Source organism: Mustela lutreola, chromosome X, assembly GCF_030435805.1.
Source record: "Mustela lutreola isolate mMusLut2 chromosome X, mMusLut2.pri, whole genome shotgun sequence".
Lineage (NCBI taxonomy): Eukaryota > Metazoa > Chordata > Mammalia > Carnivora > Mustelidae > Mustela > Mustela lutreola.
In genome coordinates, this window is record NC_081308.1 from 942,162 (window position 1) to 956,628 (window position 14,467).

At 52.9% G+C, this 14,467-nt stretch overlaps 1 protein-coding gene across 3 annotated transcripts; it reads left to right on the forward strand.

Annotated features, from left to right (window-relative positions):
• Window positions 1–250: 250 nt before the first annotated feature.
• Window positions 251–14,228, forward strand: ASMT (acetylserotonin O-methyltransferase). 3 transcript variants are annotated; one of them, XM_059157422.1, is made up of 9 exons: window positions 251–523; window positions 5,879–6,053; window positions 7,436–7,565; window positions 9,526–9,594; window positions 10,129–10,370; window positions 10,769–10,774; window positions 11,556–11,696; window positions 13,643–13,765; window positions 13,923–14,228. In XM_059157422.1, exons 1-9 carry the CDS (start codon window positions 455–457, stop codon window positions 14,132–14,134), a joined length of 1,167 nt encoding a protein of 388 aa, XP_059013405.1. In that variant the 5' UTR covers window positions 251–454; the 3' UTR covers window positions 14,135–14,228. The 3 variants fall into 3 exon arrangements, with proteins under 3 accessions (XP_059013405.1, XP_059013406.1, XP_059013408.1); XM_059157423.1 differs by lacking the exon at window positions 10,769–10,774 and having other exon boundaries at window positions 10,129–10,247; XM_059157425.1 differs by lacking the exons at window positions 10,769–10,774; window positions 11,556–11,696 and having other exon boundaries at window positions 10,129–10,247.
• The last annotated feature ends 239 nt before the right edge of the window (window positions 14,229–14,467 follow it).

A 14,467-nucleotide genomic window follows, 5' to 3' on the forward strand; every position in this document is an offset into this window, starting at 1 on the left:
TCCCTTGGTTTTAGCCCGGTGGGTCTTGAGTCCTTTGTGATGCTAGTAGCCCTGAGAGATTAATGACACGCATTTGTCTGTCCGTGTCAAGGGGACTAGCGAGTCTTCAGTCCCTGAAATGAGTCATCAGTGGTAGCCTATAGTTTTGGATCCATTCCATCGCTGATGGTGTAGGGAGGGAGGGGAGAGGTGTGGGCTGTTCTGCGGCTGTGTGCGCAGCCGGGATAGAAGGCACCAGCAGGAAGCCAGCAAGGACCCTCAAGCTTTGTCATCCCCTTAATAGGGCTAATGGGATTTTCTGGAGTGATCCGCCTTTGGCTCTCACTGGGCTTCCAGCAAGGAGCTCAGACAGCCGCTCGGAGCCGCCGGCCACCCCAGCGCTTGCCAACAGACCCGCACGCCCTGCCGCGGGGACAACCAGGGGCTCTCAAGGCCAGCCCGGCGTGGGACAAAGATGAGTTCCCCCGAGGAACAGGCCTTCCGTCTGCTGACCGAGTATGCAAACGGGTTCATGGTCTCCCAGGTAGGAGCTCGGGGGCAACATTCCGCAGGGCGTGCTGGGATCCCGTTGGCGGGAGCTGGGTGAGGAGCTAGGGGGAGTGACCGCTTAATGGGTACAGAGTGTCCTTTCGGGGTGGACTGTCCCAGCATCATGGGCAGGTGTCCGGGCAGAAACTTGTCCTCCACAGGGGCACTTTATTCAAAGACGGGATCGAAACACTGAAAACCCATTTTGTGACAGGGTCGCACAGATGTTCGTTCATTAACACTCGAAACAGCCAGGGATGGCTTAAGCTAGAGGCGAGTCTGGGGGTCCGTCCACAACGTGGCGCGCATCAATATGTCGTCCCTTCTTGTGGCTGAGCAGATCCGGTGCGGAAACCGGAGACACGCGGGCCCCGTGGGCTGTGATGGCATTGACGCGAAACGCCGAGAACAGCACATCCGTGGAGCAGGAAGCCGGGTGGTGGTCGCTGGGTGGCGGAGAGGGGTGTGGGGAGGGACAGCCAACGGGCACGGCCGCTCCTTTTCGGAGGATGGGAACGTTCTGCAACCGGACAGAGGTGGTGGTTCACAAGGCAGTGAACGACCCACACGGCCCGGAGTTGTTTTTGTTTAAAACGCCTCTTGCCGATTCTCCTTCTATGTGAATTTCAGTTTTGTATTTTATTTTATTTTTTCAAGATTTTATCTATTTATCTATTTTATTTTTTTAAAAAGATTTTATGCATTTAATTGAGAGAGAGACAGCATGCCTGAGCAGCGGAGAGAGACAGAGGGGGAAACAGGCTTCATGCTGAGCAGGGAGCCTGATGCGGGGCCCAATTCCAGGACCCTGGGATCATGCATGACCTGAGCCGAAAGCAGAGGCTTAACCATCTGAGCCCCCCAGGCACCCCTAGATTTTATATTTTAAAGCTCCATCGGTGTCAGGGCTGGGGGGTCGACGTTGGCGGGACACACGCAAACTGTGTTGGAAATCTCCGGGGTTCAGGTGCGCAACGTGTCCATGTGGACAGCTGTGCAGACGCAGACGGCAGGAGAACCTTCACAGCTGCTGGGCAGGGCGGCGGTGGACTGCTCTCATGGGACGGGGTGGGGGGGACCCTCCCCGGCTCTTTGCAGTGAGCCTCGAATTCGGAGAACACACAGCTTCAGTGTGTACTGGCTGAGCATCGACAAGGCAGAGAGACGTCTAAGGACGGCAGACGCTGGGGCACAGGGCCGGGGACTCCAGGACTGCAGAGATGTGTGCAGCCGGCAGGGTCAAACCCACGGGCACCATGGCACTGTGTGCTTGCCAGTGGTGTTTCAGGTGCCCTGGGTCAGATACCCCAAGACACGGAGACGTTTTGTCTTCCCTGGGTCGCTGAGTCACGGACACCCTAACACGGCCGTGCTTTTCTCTTAATTCATAACCAAAGCAGGTGCTGAGTTTGGGCGGAGGTGACTAATACGGAAACCACACGTCGTCCCCAACCGAGCTCACAGGTCCCCCCCGATTCGGTCTGTCGACCCCCACGGGTTAAGCATTCCTCCTGCAGAGCCTTTGAGGTGAGGAAAAGGACCGCGCTTCGACCAAACAATCATAATAATTGACTGCGTTTCTGTTGCTTGAAGACGCGACTTACTTGTGCTCGTGGAGTGTTTCCAGACCAGTTGGGGCGGTGTCTTCTGGCTCACATTGCCGCGTTATAAATTTTGGGATCAGTACACGTGACGCTGTGCTACCCCATTGTCACACGGTTAATGGAAGAAGACGGAACACGACCGTCACAGAATAGTACTTAATACCATCTTGATACCCTAAAACCCAACACAACCTTCACAGAAAAGAACTTGATAGGATCTCGGGGCGCCTGGGTGGCTCAGTGGGTTAGAGCCTCTGCCTTCGGCTCAGGTCATGATCTCAGAGTCCTGGGATCGAGCCCCGCATCGGGCTCTCTGCTCAGTGGGGAGCCTGCTTCCCCCTCTCTCTCTCTCTGCCTGCCTCTCTGCCTACCTGTGATCTCTCTCTGTCAAATAAATAAAATAAAATAAATAAAAATAAATAAAAATAATAAAATTTCATTAAAAATAATAAAAATAAATAATAAATAAAATAAAATAATAATTATTATTTATAAAAAATAAATAATAACAATTTTCTTAAAAAATTAATAGGATCTTGCTACAATAGAATAAAATGCAATCTTGATGCAATAAAACCCAATACAACCTTGATACAATAAAACTTAGTACAACCTTGATACCATAAAACCCAACACAACCTTCATAGAAAAGAGCTTAATAGGATCTTGGTACAACAGAACTGAATGTAATCTTGATATTATAAAACCTAATACAACCTTCATAGAAAATAACTTAATAGGATCTTGATACAATAAAATGTAATACAACCTTGATACAATAAAACCTAACACAATCTTGAGAGTATAATACTTCATATGACTTTGATACCATAAAACCTAACCGTGACCTTGATAGAATAAAACTTAATCAGATCTTGATAAAATAATACTGAATGGGACCTCGATGGGGTAAGACTTAATATAACCTTCCCGGAACGGTACTTAATATGACTTTGATAGAATAAAACTCAATATGACCTTGATAGAAGGAGTTAATAAAATCTAAATGCGGTAGGAGTTCCTAACGCTCAGCACAAGATGTCCTGGAATCGTAACAGGAGTGAGTGCGACTGTAGCAAAATAAGAAACGACACCCCTTCACTCGAACGAGCGTTAATGCTGTCTTGATAGAAAAAGGCTTGAAGCGGCGGAGTGAAGCCCTTCATATGTACAGGGGTTCGTTGCAGAAGAGTTCTTGCAACATTAACAGGATGGTTCGTACAACCTTCACAGAAGAATGACTTGATACAATGTTACTAGAACAAGGAGTGGATCTGGCAGGTGACTTGATACAATGTTACTAGGGTGGTTCTACAACCTTCACAGAGGAATGACTGGATACAATGTTACTAGAATGAGGAGTAGATCAGGCAGGTGACTTGATACAATGTTACTAGGGTGGTTCTACAACGTTCACAGAAGAATGACCGGATACAATGTTACTAGAACGAGGAGTGGAACGTTCACGTGACTTGATACAATGTTGCTGGCATAAGAGTTTGTGTGACCCTCACAGAACCCACAGGGATACAGCTTAATAGGAGCTTAATCAAATTTTATAGGTGGGGCATCTGGATAACCTTGATAGAACTTTCCTCCAGGGCCTCTCAAATGGGGACACGCCCCTCCCCCCCACTCAGGGGACACTCGGCAGGGTCTGGGGACATTTTTGGTTGTCACGGCTGGGATGCGGGTGCTCCTGGTATGTGGCGGGTGGAAACCAGGGATCCGACCCCACAGCCTACAGTGCAGGACGCCTCACCGCAGACAGTCATCCGGCCCCAGGTGTCAGCCAGGCTAGGGTCCAAATACGCTGCTTTCTCGGAATCCGAGTTAACAGGACCCGCATCACAGAGTAACAGTGAGTGCAGTATCACTGCGCACACGGCCGTGTGTGCGTGTCGGGATTTCCGTGCACTCAGTGAAAACGCAACAACCACCCTACTTATAACCTCACAAAACACAGAGATGGGACTTACCTTTTTCCATATTCACGTCCATATTGGACGAGTGCCGATCACTTGATGGAGCGAGTGCCGAGGGAGGCACCTGCGCTCTAGGACCATCTGCGCATGTGGGACATGAGTGTGTGCTTCCATCCTGGCCAGTAATCTCAGTGAGGTCCCCCCGGTCTTGTAGGAGGAGAAAAAAAAAAAATGCACGGACTTAGCCACGTTTTAAGCCTTATGCATTATTTTCAGGCACAACCTGCTAAGTTCTGTAGACAGGTACACGGAAGAAAACAAAGAACACGGTTTTAGACTGACACCACGGTTTGGGGAACACCGGTGACCTCTGAACAGCAGCAACACAACACAAACCATTTGCAAAATGGAAACAACGTGGTTCCTGACTTTGTGCCCGCAGGTTATCGTTGCTAACCGAGGAGAGGCAAGGACCGGGGTCTTGAAACTCAACACGGGTTTGCAGGGGGCAGTGCGGGGCCCTGTCCCTCTGCGGGTGTTCCCTTTGGGGACCACAGGTTCCCTTCAGAGGGTGTTTCTTTCCTACAATGGTTCCCAGGCTGCTGGCTTCTCCGAGTGACGCTGTTCTGGGCATGCCAGGAGGGAGCGGTTCAGAGCCGAGCTTCTGAAGACAGACGGGTGGTGGGGGGATGCTGCAGAAGCCCAGACCTGGTCAGACTCTCCCTTTCCCCGAGCCGGCCAGCCAGCGAATGGCCCTGTGACACCCTGAACGCAGGCGGCAGCACCACCCCTCGCCCTCCCCGGGGACCAACCCGTCTCACAGATGCCGTAGTCCAGACAGCTGGTCAACCCCACAGCTCCTGGAGCCGTAGGAACAGGTCCTTCTGAGTGCACAGTGGACGCATGTTTCTTTTAATTTCCTTTCTTTTCTTTTCTTTTTATTTCATTTTCGTTATGCTAGCTAGTCTGCTTCAAATATTTGAACGTTTGCTTAAATGGTACGCATTTTGTTTTACATTTTGAAATTCGAATTCAAATGTCAATGAGTCCAAGCGTTGCATTTGAAAATTTTATTTTTATTCTTTAACTTTTAAAAAATTATTAAATTTTTAAAAATCATTTAAAAATAGCCATAGTTTCAATTTTACCATCTCCACCGTTTTTACGTGCACGGCTGAGGGGCACTGAGCTCATTCACACTGTTGGACAACCGCCTTTCTCCATCCGTCTCCAGAATTTTCCATCTTCCCCGGACTGAAGCTCTGTCCCCATGAACCACTACCCCCATCCCCGTCTCCAGCCCCTGACCCTACCCTCTACTCTCTCTCTAGGTGGGATTCCTCTAGGGACCCCACCTACGTGAAATCACACAGGATTCGTCCTTCTGTGTGTGGCTTATGTCACTGGCCACCATGTCTTCAAGGGCCCCCCATGTCCCAACAGGGGCAGGACGCCCTTCCTTCTCAAGGGTGCATCATAGTCCACTGTGTGCGTGGATCATAATTGGCTTGTCCATTTGTCCGTAATGCACGCTTGGACACCAAAATGCATGTTTTGGCCATAAAAATGCACCAAACAAATGCATGTTTGGGCCACCAACAGTGCATCCGTGAACACAGGTGTACAAGGCTCCACGTTCAAGTCTTTGGGGCCACACAGAAAAGTGGGATTTCTGGTTTCTGTGGCCATTCTGTGTTTGATTTTTCAAGGAACAGCCATAGCATTCCCCACAGCAGTGCAGTGTCCCCTGAAAACACACCCCTGGCTCTCTGGGGTGAGGGCGGTTCCTAGGGCGCTCAAAGCTGGCCCCTTGTTTCCGAGGTTCTGTTTGCCGCCTGCGAGCTGGGCGTGTTTGACCTTCTCGCGGAGGCCCCGGAGCCCCTGGGTGCGGTGGCGGTGGCTGCACGACTGGGCACTAGCTCCCATGGGACGGAACTCCTGCTGGACACCTGCGTGTCCCTGAAGCTGCTTCAGGCCGAAACCAGGAGGGGAAAAGGTAAGCATGTAGCTATTATGTAAATGAATAAAACTTTATTTACAAAGGCAAGCAGTGGGCCAGGTTGAACGCCCAGGCTGTGTTTCGCTGACCTCACTCTAGAGAGGTCTCTACATGCTGGTGTTCACATCGGTACCCTCACAAAGTATCCAATGAGCAAGAACAAAATGGGAGAAAAAATCACAAGGGAGTACTTTTCACCCAACTAAATTTATCCCGCTAAAGGGTTGCCATTCTTTACGATAGTACCTTCTCCTTTTGCTGTGGAAATGACTTCTGTCTTGTGAAATATGGTGATGACGAGAGGTTTCAGCTGTATGTCCCTCCTTTTGACCATTTTCCGAATTGTCGATTCATGACGTGGTGAATGTGGAAAGCCTGGCTTGAGCCAGAGCGCCCAAGAACAGGAGCGTTGGCCGGGCTGTGGCAGCGGTGCTCAGTGGCTTTTGTGCGTGTGGCATGGAGTCATGCAGCAGTTGGGGTTGTGGGCTGCACATACTCAGGGATGGCTAAGCTGGAGCATCTTGTGGGGGTTGACCGCTCTCAGAGGCCCAGGCGTGGAAATTCAGAAGGTACGAGGGTGCAAGCTAGCTGGAACCAGCATTTGCCACTCCCTGAGAATAGTCTTTGCCCATGACACGTACTGGGGTGACTGACCCTGAGCTTGCACCCCCAGGAGGACACCCGTGCCGGGAGAGCGGGGGCAGGGAATGCTCGTGGAGGCGGCGTCTGGCACGATTATCAGTTGTCCCTTGGCCCTGGGGCGCTGGGTGGGTGCCGACACCCACCTCATGGGGACCACCTCATGCGAGACAGTGGGGGCTCCGTGGGGAGCAGGGTCCCCACGTGAGGAGATAGGGAGGTAGCTCGGGTACGGGACTGGCCATTTGCAGATGCTGCAGGATGGGGTAGCTCACAGCAGGGCACTGGCCCAGAGAGCACCGGGGCCCTTGTGGTCCTGGTGCTGCACGTTGCCTGCAGGGCTTCACCCGGGGTTGGTTGCCTGCTGCTTGACTGAGCATGGCAGAAAGACAGTTCCTGCTCCGTCCACATGACTCCCATTCTGGAGATGGCCATGTCGCCAGTAGAGGGTAGGTCCCTATCAGGTGTTATTTTAAAGCCCACAGATTATAGTATAGGGTTCCCCATCAGCCTCCTTACCCTGAGCACCTGCTGCTCCAGACCTTCCAACGGGATTTGCCAAAACGGAATCGAGCAGGTGTGCCAGGTGCCCAGTGGCCCCCCTGCTCTTCAAGATGAGCCCCCGGGCGAGAATCTGCTCTGCCAGTGCGAGAATCCTGACGTTGCCGACGCTGGCGCCAGCACACGGCAAGGACCTGGAATCTAACTTCGCCTTTTGTGTTCTCTGGGTTTGTTTTCAGCCTTGTATCAAAACACGGAGCTCTCCAGCACCTACCTGGTCAGGGCCAGTCCCAAGTACCAAGGCAACATGCTGCAGTACCTGGCCAAGACGACGTACCTGTGTTGGGGCCACCTGGCCCAGGCTGTGAGGTGGGCATGGCCTTGATGGCGTGGAACACTGCACCGGGGCTCCCTGGGGGCTGGTTTTGTGGCGTCTGTGCAGCTGAAGTGCCAGGTTTCTTGTAGATCAAATACGACACTGCTAGGTATGGACAGCCAGAGCAGATCGGAGAAACCCTCATGGTCTTGGCTGAAGGAATTCAAGAAATGCAAATCTGCCCAGTTAGGAGTCCTGTGGTTTGATGCTCTCCAGGGAAAGGGCCCCGGGCCGAGGAGACAAGGTGGGGAAGATGGCGCACAACAAGATTCTGCCTGAATCGCGATGGTTGTGTGTCTCACAGCTGCTCTTGGGCTCCACACTGTGGGTGTCTGGCGCTGGATCACTCTCTGAGGTGGGGTGTCCTGGGCTCTGCAAGGCGTAGAGCAGTGTCTCTGGTCTTCTCCCACCATGTGCCACTACCGTATCCCTAGTCATGATAATAAAAAAAAATGTCCCCAGACATTGACAAGTGCATCTTGGTGGCAGAATCACCTGCAACTGGGGAGCAGTGGCAGGGATGGATGAATACATAGATGGGCAGGTAGAGAGGTAGGTAGATAGATACAGGGATGGATGGATGATAGCACAGGGATGGCTAAATGGGTGTATGGATGATGGATGGATGGATGGTTGGGTGGTTGGATGGATGAACAGGTGGATGGGTGGATGGATGGAGGGATGATTGATAAATATAGGGATGGATGGATGGATAGTTATAAGGATGGCTAGAAGGCTGGATGGCTGGATGCATGGACGGTTGGATGGATGGGTGGATGAACAGGTGGAGGAATGGATGCATGGATGAATAGATGATTGATAGATACATAGATGGATGGATGTTGAATGGATGGTTGGATGGACAGATGATTGATTGACAGCTATAGGGATGATGGATGAGAGTATAGGGATGGCTAGATGGATGGATGGATGAGGGATAGATGGTTGGAAGGATGGACAGGTGGATGGATGGATGAGGGATAGATATAGGAATGGATGGATGGATAGATAGATAGTTATAGGGATGGCTAGATGATATAGGGATGGCTAGAAGGCTGGATGGCTGCTGGCTGGCTGGATAGATGGATGGACAGGTGGATGGATGGATGGTGGAAGGATGGTTGGATAGACAGATGATTAATTGATTGATAGCTACAGGGATGATGGATGGTAATATAGGGATGGCTAGATGGGTGGATGTTGCATGGTTGGTTTGATGGGTGGACAGTTGGATGAATGGTGGATGGATGATGGACGGATGAATGGGTGATTGGTAGATATAGGAATCTATATCACATAGATGATAGATGGATAGATAGATATAGGGAGGGACGGATGATAGTACAAGGATGGATGGATGGATGGTTGGATGGATGGACAGATAGACTGATAGATGATAGGTAGATGGATGGATAGGTAGATGGGTAGGTAGGTAGGGAGATTGATAATAGATGGATATTGATGGATAGGTATTGCTAGATATTAATAGATAATAGATGAATAAATATTGATGGTATAGATAGGTATTGATATGCATTAGGAGACATATATAAATAATAGATATTGATAAATGGGTATAGATAGATGACAGATATGGATAGGTATTGATAGTAGCCCAGCAAGACTTCTGCTGTCCCCGGGGGCCCCCTGATGAGTCCTGTGGACTTTCACATCCCCTGACTGCACATTATTTTCAAGCTTCCTTCAGACAGTCTTTATAGCCCACTGCTTCCTTGCTCACACGGCAGAGCTGGGCTCGTGGTGCAGCCTGTCACCCTGAGCAGACTTGATGCTGGCTCAGAAGGGGGTATGAGCGTGTGTTTGGTGACTGACTCCCGTCCCCCGCTTGTCGTGTCTGTGACGGGAGATGAGGTTGTGTGATCCCACACGTGAACCAGCGGGTGCTCCCTGAAGGTGTCAGATCCCGGGTGACCACGTCCTGCCCGTCTGTAGGGACGGCAAGAACCGGTATCCAGAGGCGTTTGGGGTTCCCTCGGACGAGCTCTTCACCGCGATCTACAGGTAATGCCGAGCGCCCACGCTTGTGGGATGGATGGTCTTTCAACGCACTCACCGCGAGGAATACATGGGTCCAATCAGAGCAAAACAGGGACGTTGATATTTAAAATTAAAAAAAAAAAAGATGACATTTTTTTTTGGTGTTGGTCAGTGTCCTGGGCACGCGGGAATCTGTCCTTCCTTCCCAGGGGCTCTACGTGCAGGAACAGTGATGTAGAAAAATGAGGAATGGGTTTTGCTTGGGTCAGAGTCACCCAGGTAGTAGGTCGGCTCTAAGAATGCACATGGCGCTGCTGTTGGCGTAGGGTCTGGTTCCACAACCCCCGGGTGTTGGAGCCCCGATGGCTCTTTGCAGGGTTCCTAGCTGACCGGGGGCTGGGAAAGGGGAGAAGGATGGGCAGGGGTGCAGAGTCCCCAAGGCTGGTGCCTCCTGACCCGTCCTGGGCTTCGCCCTTGTCCAAGTCCCCTGCTCCGGCCAACGCTTCTCCCCTGTTTTGGATGTCCACACGGTCTTGACGGGCGTGGTTTTGCGTGCAGATCCGAGGGCGAGCGGCTGCAGTTCATGAGGGCTTTGGAGGACGTCTGGAGCATCAGCGGGAGGCACGTGCTGGCCGCCTTTGACCTGTCCCTGTTCCCGCTCATCTGCGACGTTGGCGGTGAGCGTTGGCCCCACAGGTGGGGCTGTGTCTTGGGGCTAGTGTGCTCCCTAGTGTCCCCTGGGGAGGGAACACAACTGGGCCGCCATTCAGGATCGGGGAGAAAGCATCTGCACATGTCCTGTAGGCTGAGAGGGTCCCAGCTTCTCCTGGAACCGGGTGGACCCTCTGTAGTTCTGACCCCATGCATCTGAGCAAGACGGAGACTCTCTGCCTCCAGGGATGCTGCCGGTGCCCAGGCCACATAGGAGTCGACATTGGTGTTGCTCACTGGGACACAAAAGGCTTTGGACCATGGTGGGGTGCACCAGTCATGCAACTCTTGGAAAGCAGTTAGCTGGGCCACCTAGTCGACCTTCCCACACTGCCTTCCTGGGACAGGCAAAGCGCTGTGTGGGGCTGCCAGGGGCTTCTGGGCTCTGGGGGTCCTGATGCTAACACGGATGAGAGGGATGCCCATGTCTTGACCATCTTCTTGGGCTGAAGACTGGGTGTGGCACATCCTAGAGCAGATGCAAGAGTGGTGGGTGTGGGTCGTCCCTGTCCTAAAGGGTGGGTGGAGGTCGGGGCAGCCAGGTGTAACTCGTGGTCCCCTTCAAGCAAGTGCTCTTGCCCTGACTGCCCCTGCTGGTCCCATAGAGGAGGCACGAGGAGCATGAACCCCATTAGACAGGGATTCAAGTGCTCCTGACACCCATGTTGGCCCAGGGGAACGTTCTGGGGGTGACGCCAGCCTGACGTTGGGTGTGGCTCCATCCTTTGAGCAACACAATGACTTGCTGCCTTGGACCGAGCTGCCCAGGATGCAGACAGGCAGCAAGGTGCATCCAGGAGGCCCCCAGTCCTTGGTCTCCAGATCTGAGGTGCTCAGACCCGTAGCCCGCATCGGGGCAACCTCCCCTCCACTGTATTTGGGAGCAGGGTGCCATGATTGGGAGCCCTGGTGTGGTTTATTCAAAAGTGACCCCTGTGCTTGGCTTGCTGTGAGACTTTGGGCACATTACATGGTCTCTCTGTGCCGCAGAACCCTCAGATAACGGGGCAGCCCCACATGGGATTGTCGTGGTTCCCAAGTGTGTGTCTGCCTATGAGGCACACAGAACGGGGTCATGGTGATCAGCAGGTCGGTCCAGCCAGAAAGATTTGAAGATTTGGGGGCTCACAGGTGACGATGGAGCCGTGAACACCTCCATGGGAGCCAGAACCATGTCCCCCCACATGGACGTCCTCCCAAGGGTCCATGGTGAGCCAAGATGCATGTTCCTCATACCTTCCTGTCTGCCTGTCCTGTTCCATGTCCGCTTCCAGGCTGCTCTGGGGCTCTGGCCAAGCAGTGCACCTCTCTGTACCCCGGGTGTCAGGTCACCGTGTTCGACATCCCCGAGGTGGTCCAGACGGCGAAGAAGCACTTCTCATTCCTGGAGGACCCGCGGATCAGCTTCTGTGAAGGTGGGTGGCTTCCGTGCTCTCTGCGTGTGCACCGGGAAACACAGATGCCTCCGCCGGGGGCTCAGGTCAGGCCGAGGTTGCGCCGTGGGCACGGCTTCCTCTGCCTGCAGGCAACCGCCCTCAATTTAGAATTACCGTCCGCGATGCTTGGAAAACAGCGTACGGCTAGATGGTGTCCTGACACTTAGTTCTTTCTCGAGCATTTGGCTGGATGGAAGACTGTTTCCTCAAAATTTGTGTCCACCCAGGATTGGTGCATGGGGCCTTATTTGGAAACAGGGTCTTTGCAGAGTAATGAAAGGAAGGATCTGAGATGAGCTCGTCCTGGGTCAGGGTGGCCCTAAATCCAAGGACAGGGGTCCTTGTGAGAGCCGGAAGAGGAGACACAGAGGCAGGAGATAAGCCACCTGAAGATGGAGGCAGAGATGGAAGGGACACGGCCACGAGCCCAAGGACTCCTGGAGCCCCAGAAGCTAGAAAAGGCAGGAAGGACCCTCCCCTGGAGACTCAGAAGAGAGCACAGCCCTGCCCCGCCTGGATCTCAGACTTGTGGTCTCCAGAGCTGGGAGTGCATGGATGCCAGTGGCTTAAGCCCCCAGCTGGTGTTGCTTTTTTTACGCAGACCCCAAGACCTGCACGCGGGTGTCTAAATCCCTGCTGGTACGTGAACTGGGTTGAAGGGAAGCTCGCGGACATCTGCTGACTCAGAACACGAGGGAGACTTTGCCATTTTGAGGCTCAGACGCCATCAACGTGGCTGGGGTCTTCTACCCATAGGGTTGGATTCTGGCTTTATGTAACATCTCCCAGCTTTGCCCATCATGGATATTTGGGTTAGAGTGGGTGGACTTATTGTTCATTTAAAAAAAAACATCACATTCAAATATAAGAAATCTTGATGACCAGGTTTGAGGCCCCTTTAATTTTGCACCCAGCAGAGGGCCTGAGTCGCCTCACCCCAAACCTGGTCTCTGAGAGTCTTTATCACAAGTCTTGGGAAGAATTGATGTGCTTCCTCTGGAAAATGGGAGAAACACACAGACTTCAGAGGTTGCGGGGATCGGGCAAGAGAGCAGATTACCTTCTTATTACTCAGCTGAACTGGGCTTCTGCCGGCCTCGACGTTGGTCACAAAGGGGAACCTGGTGGAAACCGCCCATGTGTTCTTCATCCTGGGGGTCTGGATTGTCTCCTTCACCTGCTGTACACAAAAATACGGCCCACCAAATGTGGCCCCCAGGGCCAGAATTTGCCGAACCCCATCTTCTGTGGCCGATGGAAGAAAATCCGTTCGGAGGAGTCCCCTTGTGGTCTTCCCTACATCATAGGGAAATGCCTGTGGACCTCAGATTTCCTGGGCGCCTCAGGACAGGGCAGCCTGATGGACTGACCCCTGCAGAATCCAGTGCACACTCTTCCCAAATCCCTGCAATTTTGTACAGTTTGGACAACATTCGGCTGCCGGTTGACCCCGCACACCACAGGTCTATCCAAGATTTCCTCCAAAATTGGTTCTTCTTGCAGGAAAAATATTACAAGACTTGAGTCTTTGACACCATGGACACATGGAGGGTCTTTCTTGGGCATTTTCATTTTTCAATCAGGAACACACACATGGACTGTTGACGTACTTCAACGCGTCAGACAGGAGCTGCGGACCGATGGCTCGGGGCGTCCTGAAATCAAGGCTCGGAGAGCTGTGTACTTGCAACCTTAGGAAATAAAATAAAAATAAAATCATTTTGCAGATCTGAGTGATGAAAAGGAACCCCAAACACTGTCCCAAGTTTTCTCGTCTTTCCCGCTCAGGGCGAAGTCTTCCCCTCCTGGCCGGGAAGACGTGAGGACAGCTCGACACCGTCAGGTGACTTTTGCATCCTGGGTGCAGGTGCAGTCATGTGGGGTTGACTTGCTGACTGACCCCAGGACACCTGCCTGTGTTATAGGAGATTTCTTTAAAGACCCACTTCCGGAGGCAGATCTGTACATCCTGGCCAGGGTCCTGCACGACTGGACCGACACGCGGTGCTCACAGCTGCTGGCAAGGGTCCATCGCGCCTGCAAACCAGGTGGGTCGTGGGGCTGCATGAGGGTGGAAAGGTACCCGGGGCAGTGGGAGAGCTGGCTGGGCTGGGGGCTAGGGACCGGGGCAGCCATCCTCTGAGGTCGAGCGGACATCCTCATGCTGCCTGGTCCCTTGCTCAGGGCCTTCTCTCCCTGTCCCAGGCGGCGGCGTCCTGGTGATTGAAAGCCTCCTGGATGCAGACGGACGGGGCCCGCGGACCACGCAGCTATTCTCGCTGAACATGCTGGTGCAGACGGAGGGCCGGGAGCGGACCCCCGCCCAGTACCTCGCGCTCCTGGCTCCCGCCGGCTTCCAGGACGTCCAGTGCAGGAGAACGGGGGGCATTTATGATGCCATCCTTGCCAGGAGGTAGCTCCCCGTGGGTCTGCAGCGACCGACCCAACCGACACCCTCGCTAACGGCAGAGGGGGGGGGTCTCCATGAGCTTCTGCATTTCTGGGGGGCTGACGGCGGAGCGGGGGTCTCTGCTGGCTGTTGTCAACTGCCCATCACTCTGTTGATTTTGTCCTGTTCTATGGTATTCTGCTCTCTCGTGCTCTAACCCAACCTGTTCTGTGTCTCCTACCCTACTCCATTCCATTCTGTCCAATTTTCTTTCTTTCTACCCTGTTCTACTCCATTTTCCTGGATTTCTGGCAGCAGAGGGGACAAAACTGAACACCTGTGAGCCGCACCACACGGTATT

Excerpts from the sequence above, each read along its gene's own strand:
- ASMT (XM_059157422.1), top strand. The coding sequence starts at position 455 with ATGAGTTCCCCCGAGGAACAGGCCTTCCGTCTGCTGACCGAGTATGCA. Across the intron at positions 11,697-13,642 it reads GCGGATCAGCTTCTGTGAAG|GAGATTTCTTTAAAGACCCA; the intron begins GTGGGTGGCTTC and ends CCTGTGTTATAG. Across the intron at positions 13,766-13,922 it reads CCATCGCGCCTGCAAACCAG|GCGGCGGCGTCCTGGTGATT; the intron begins GTGGGTCGTGGG and ends TCCCTGTCCCAG.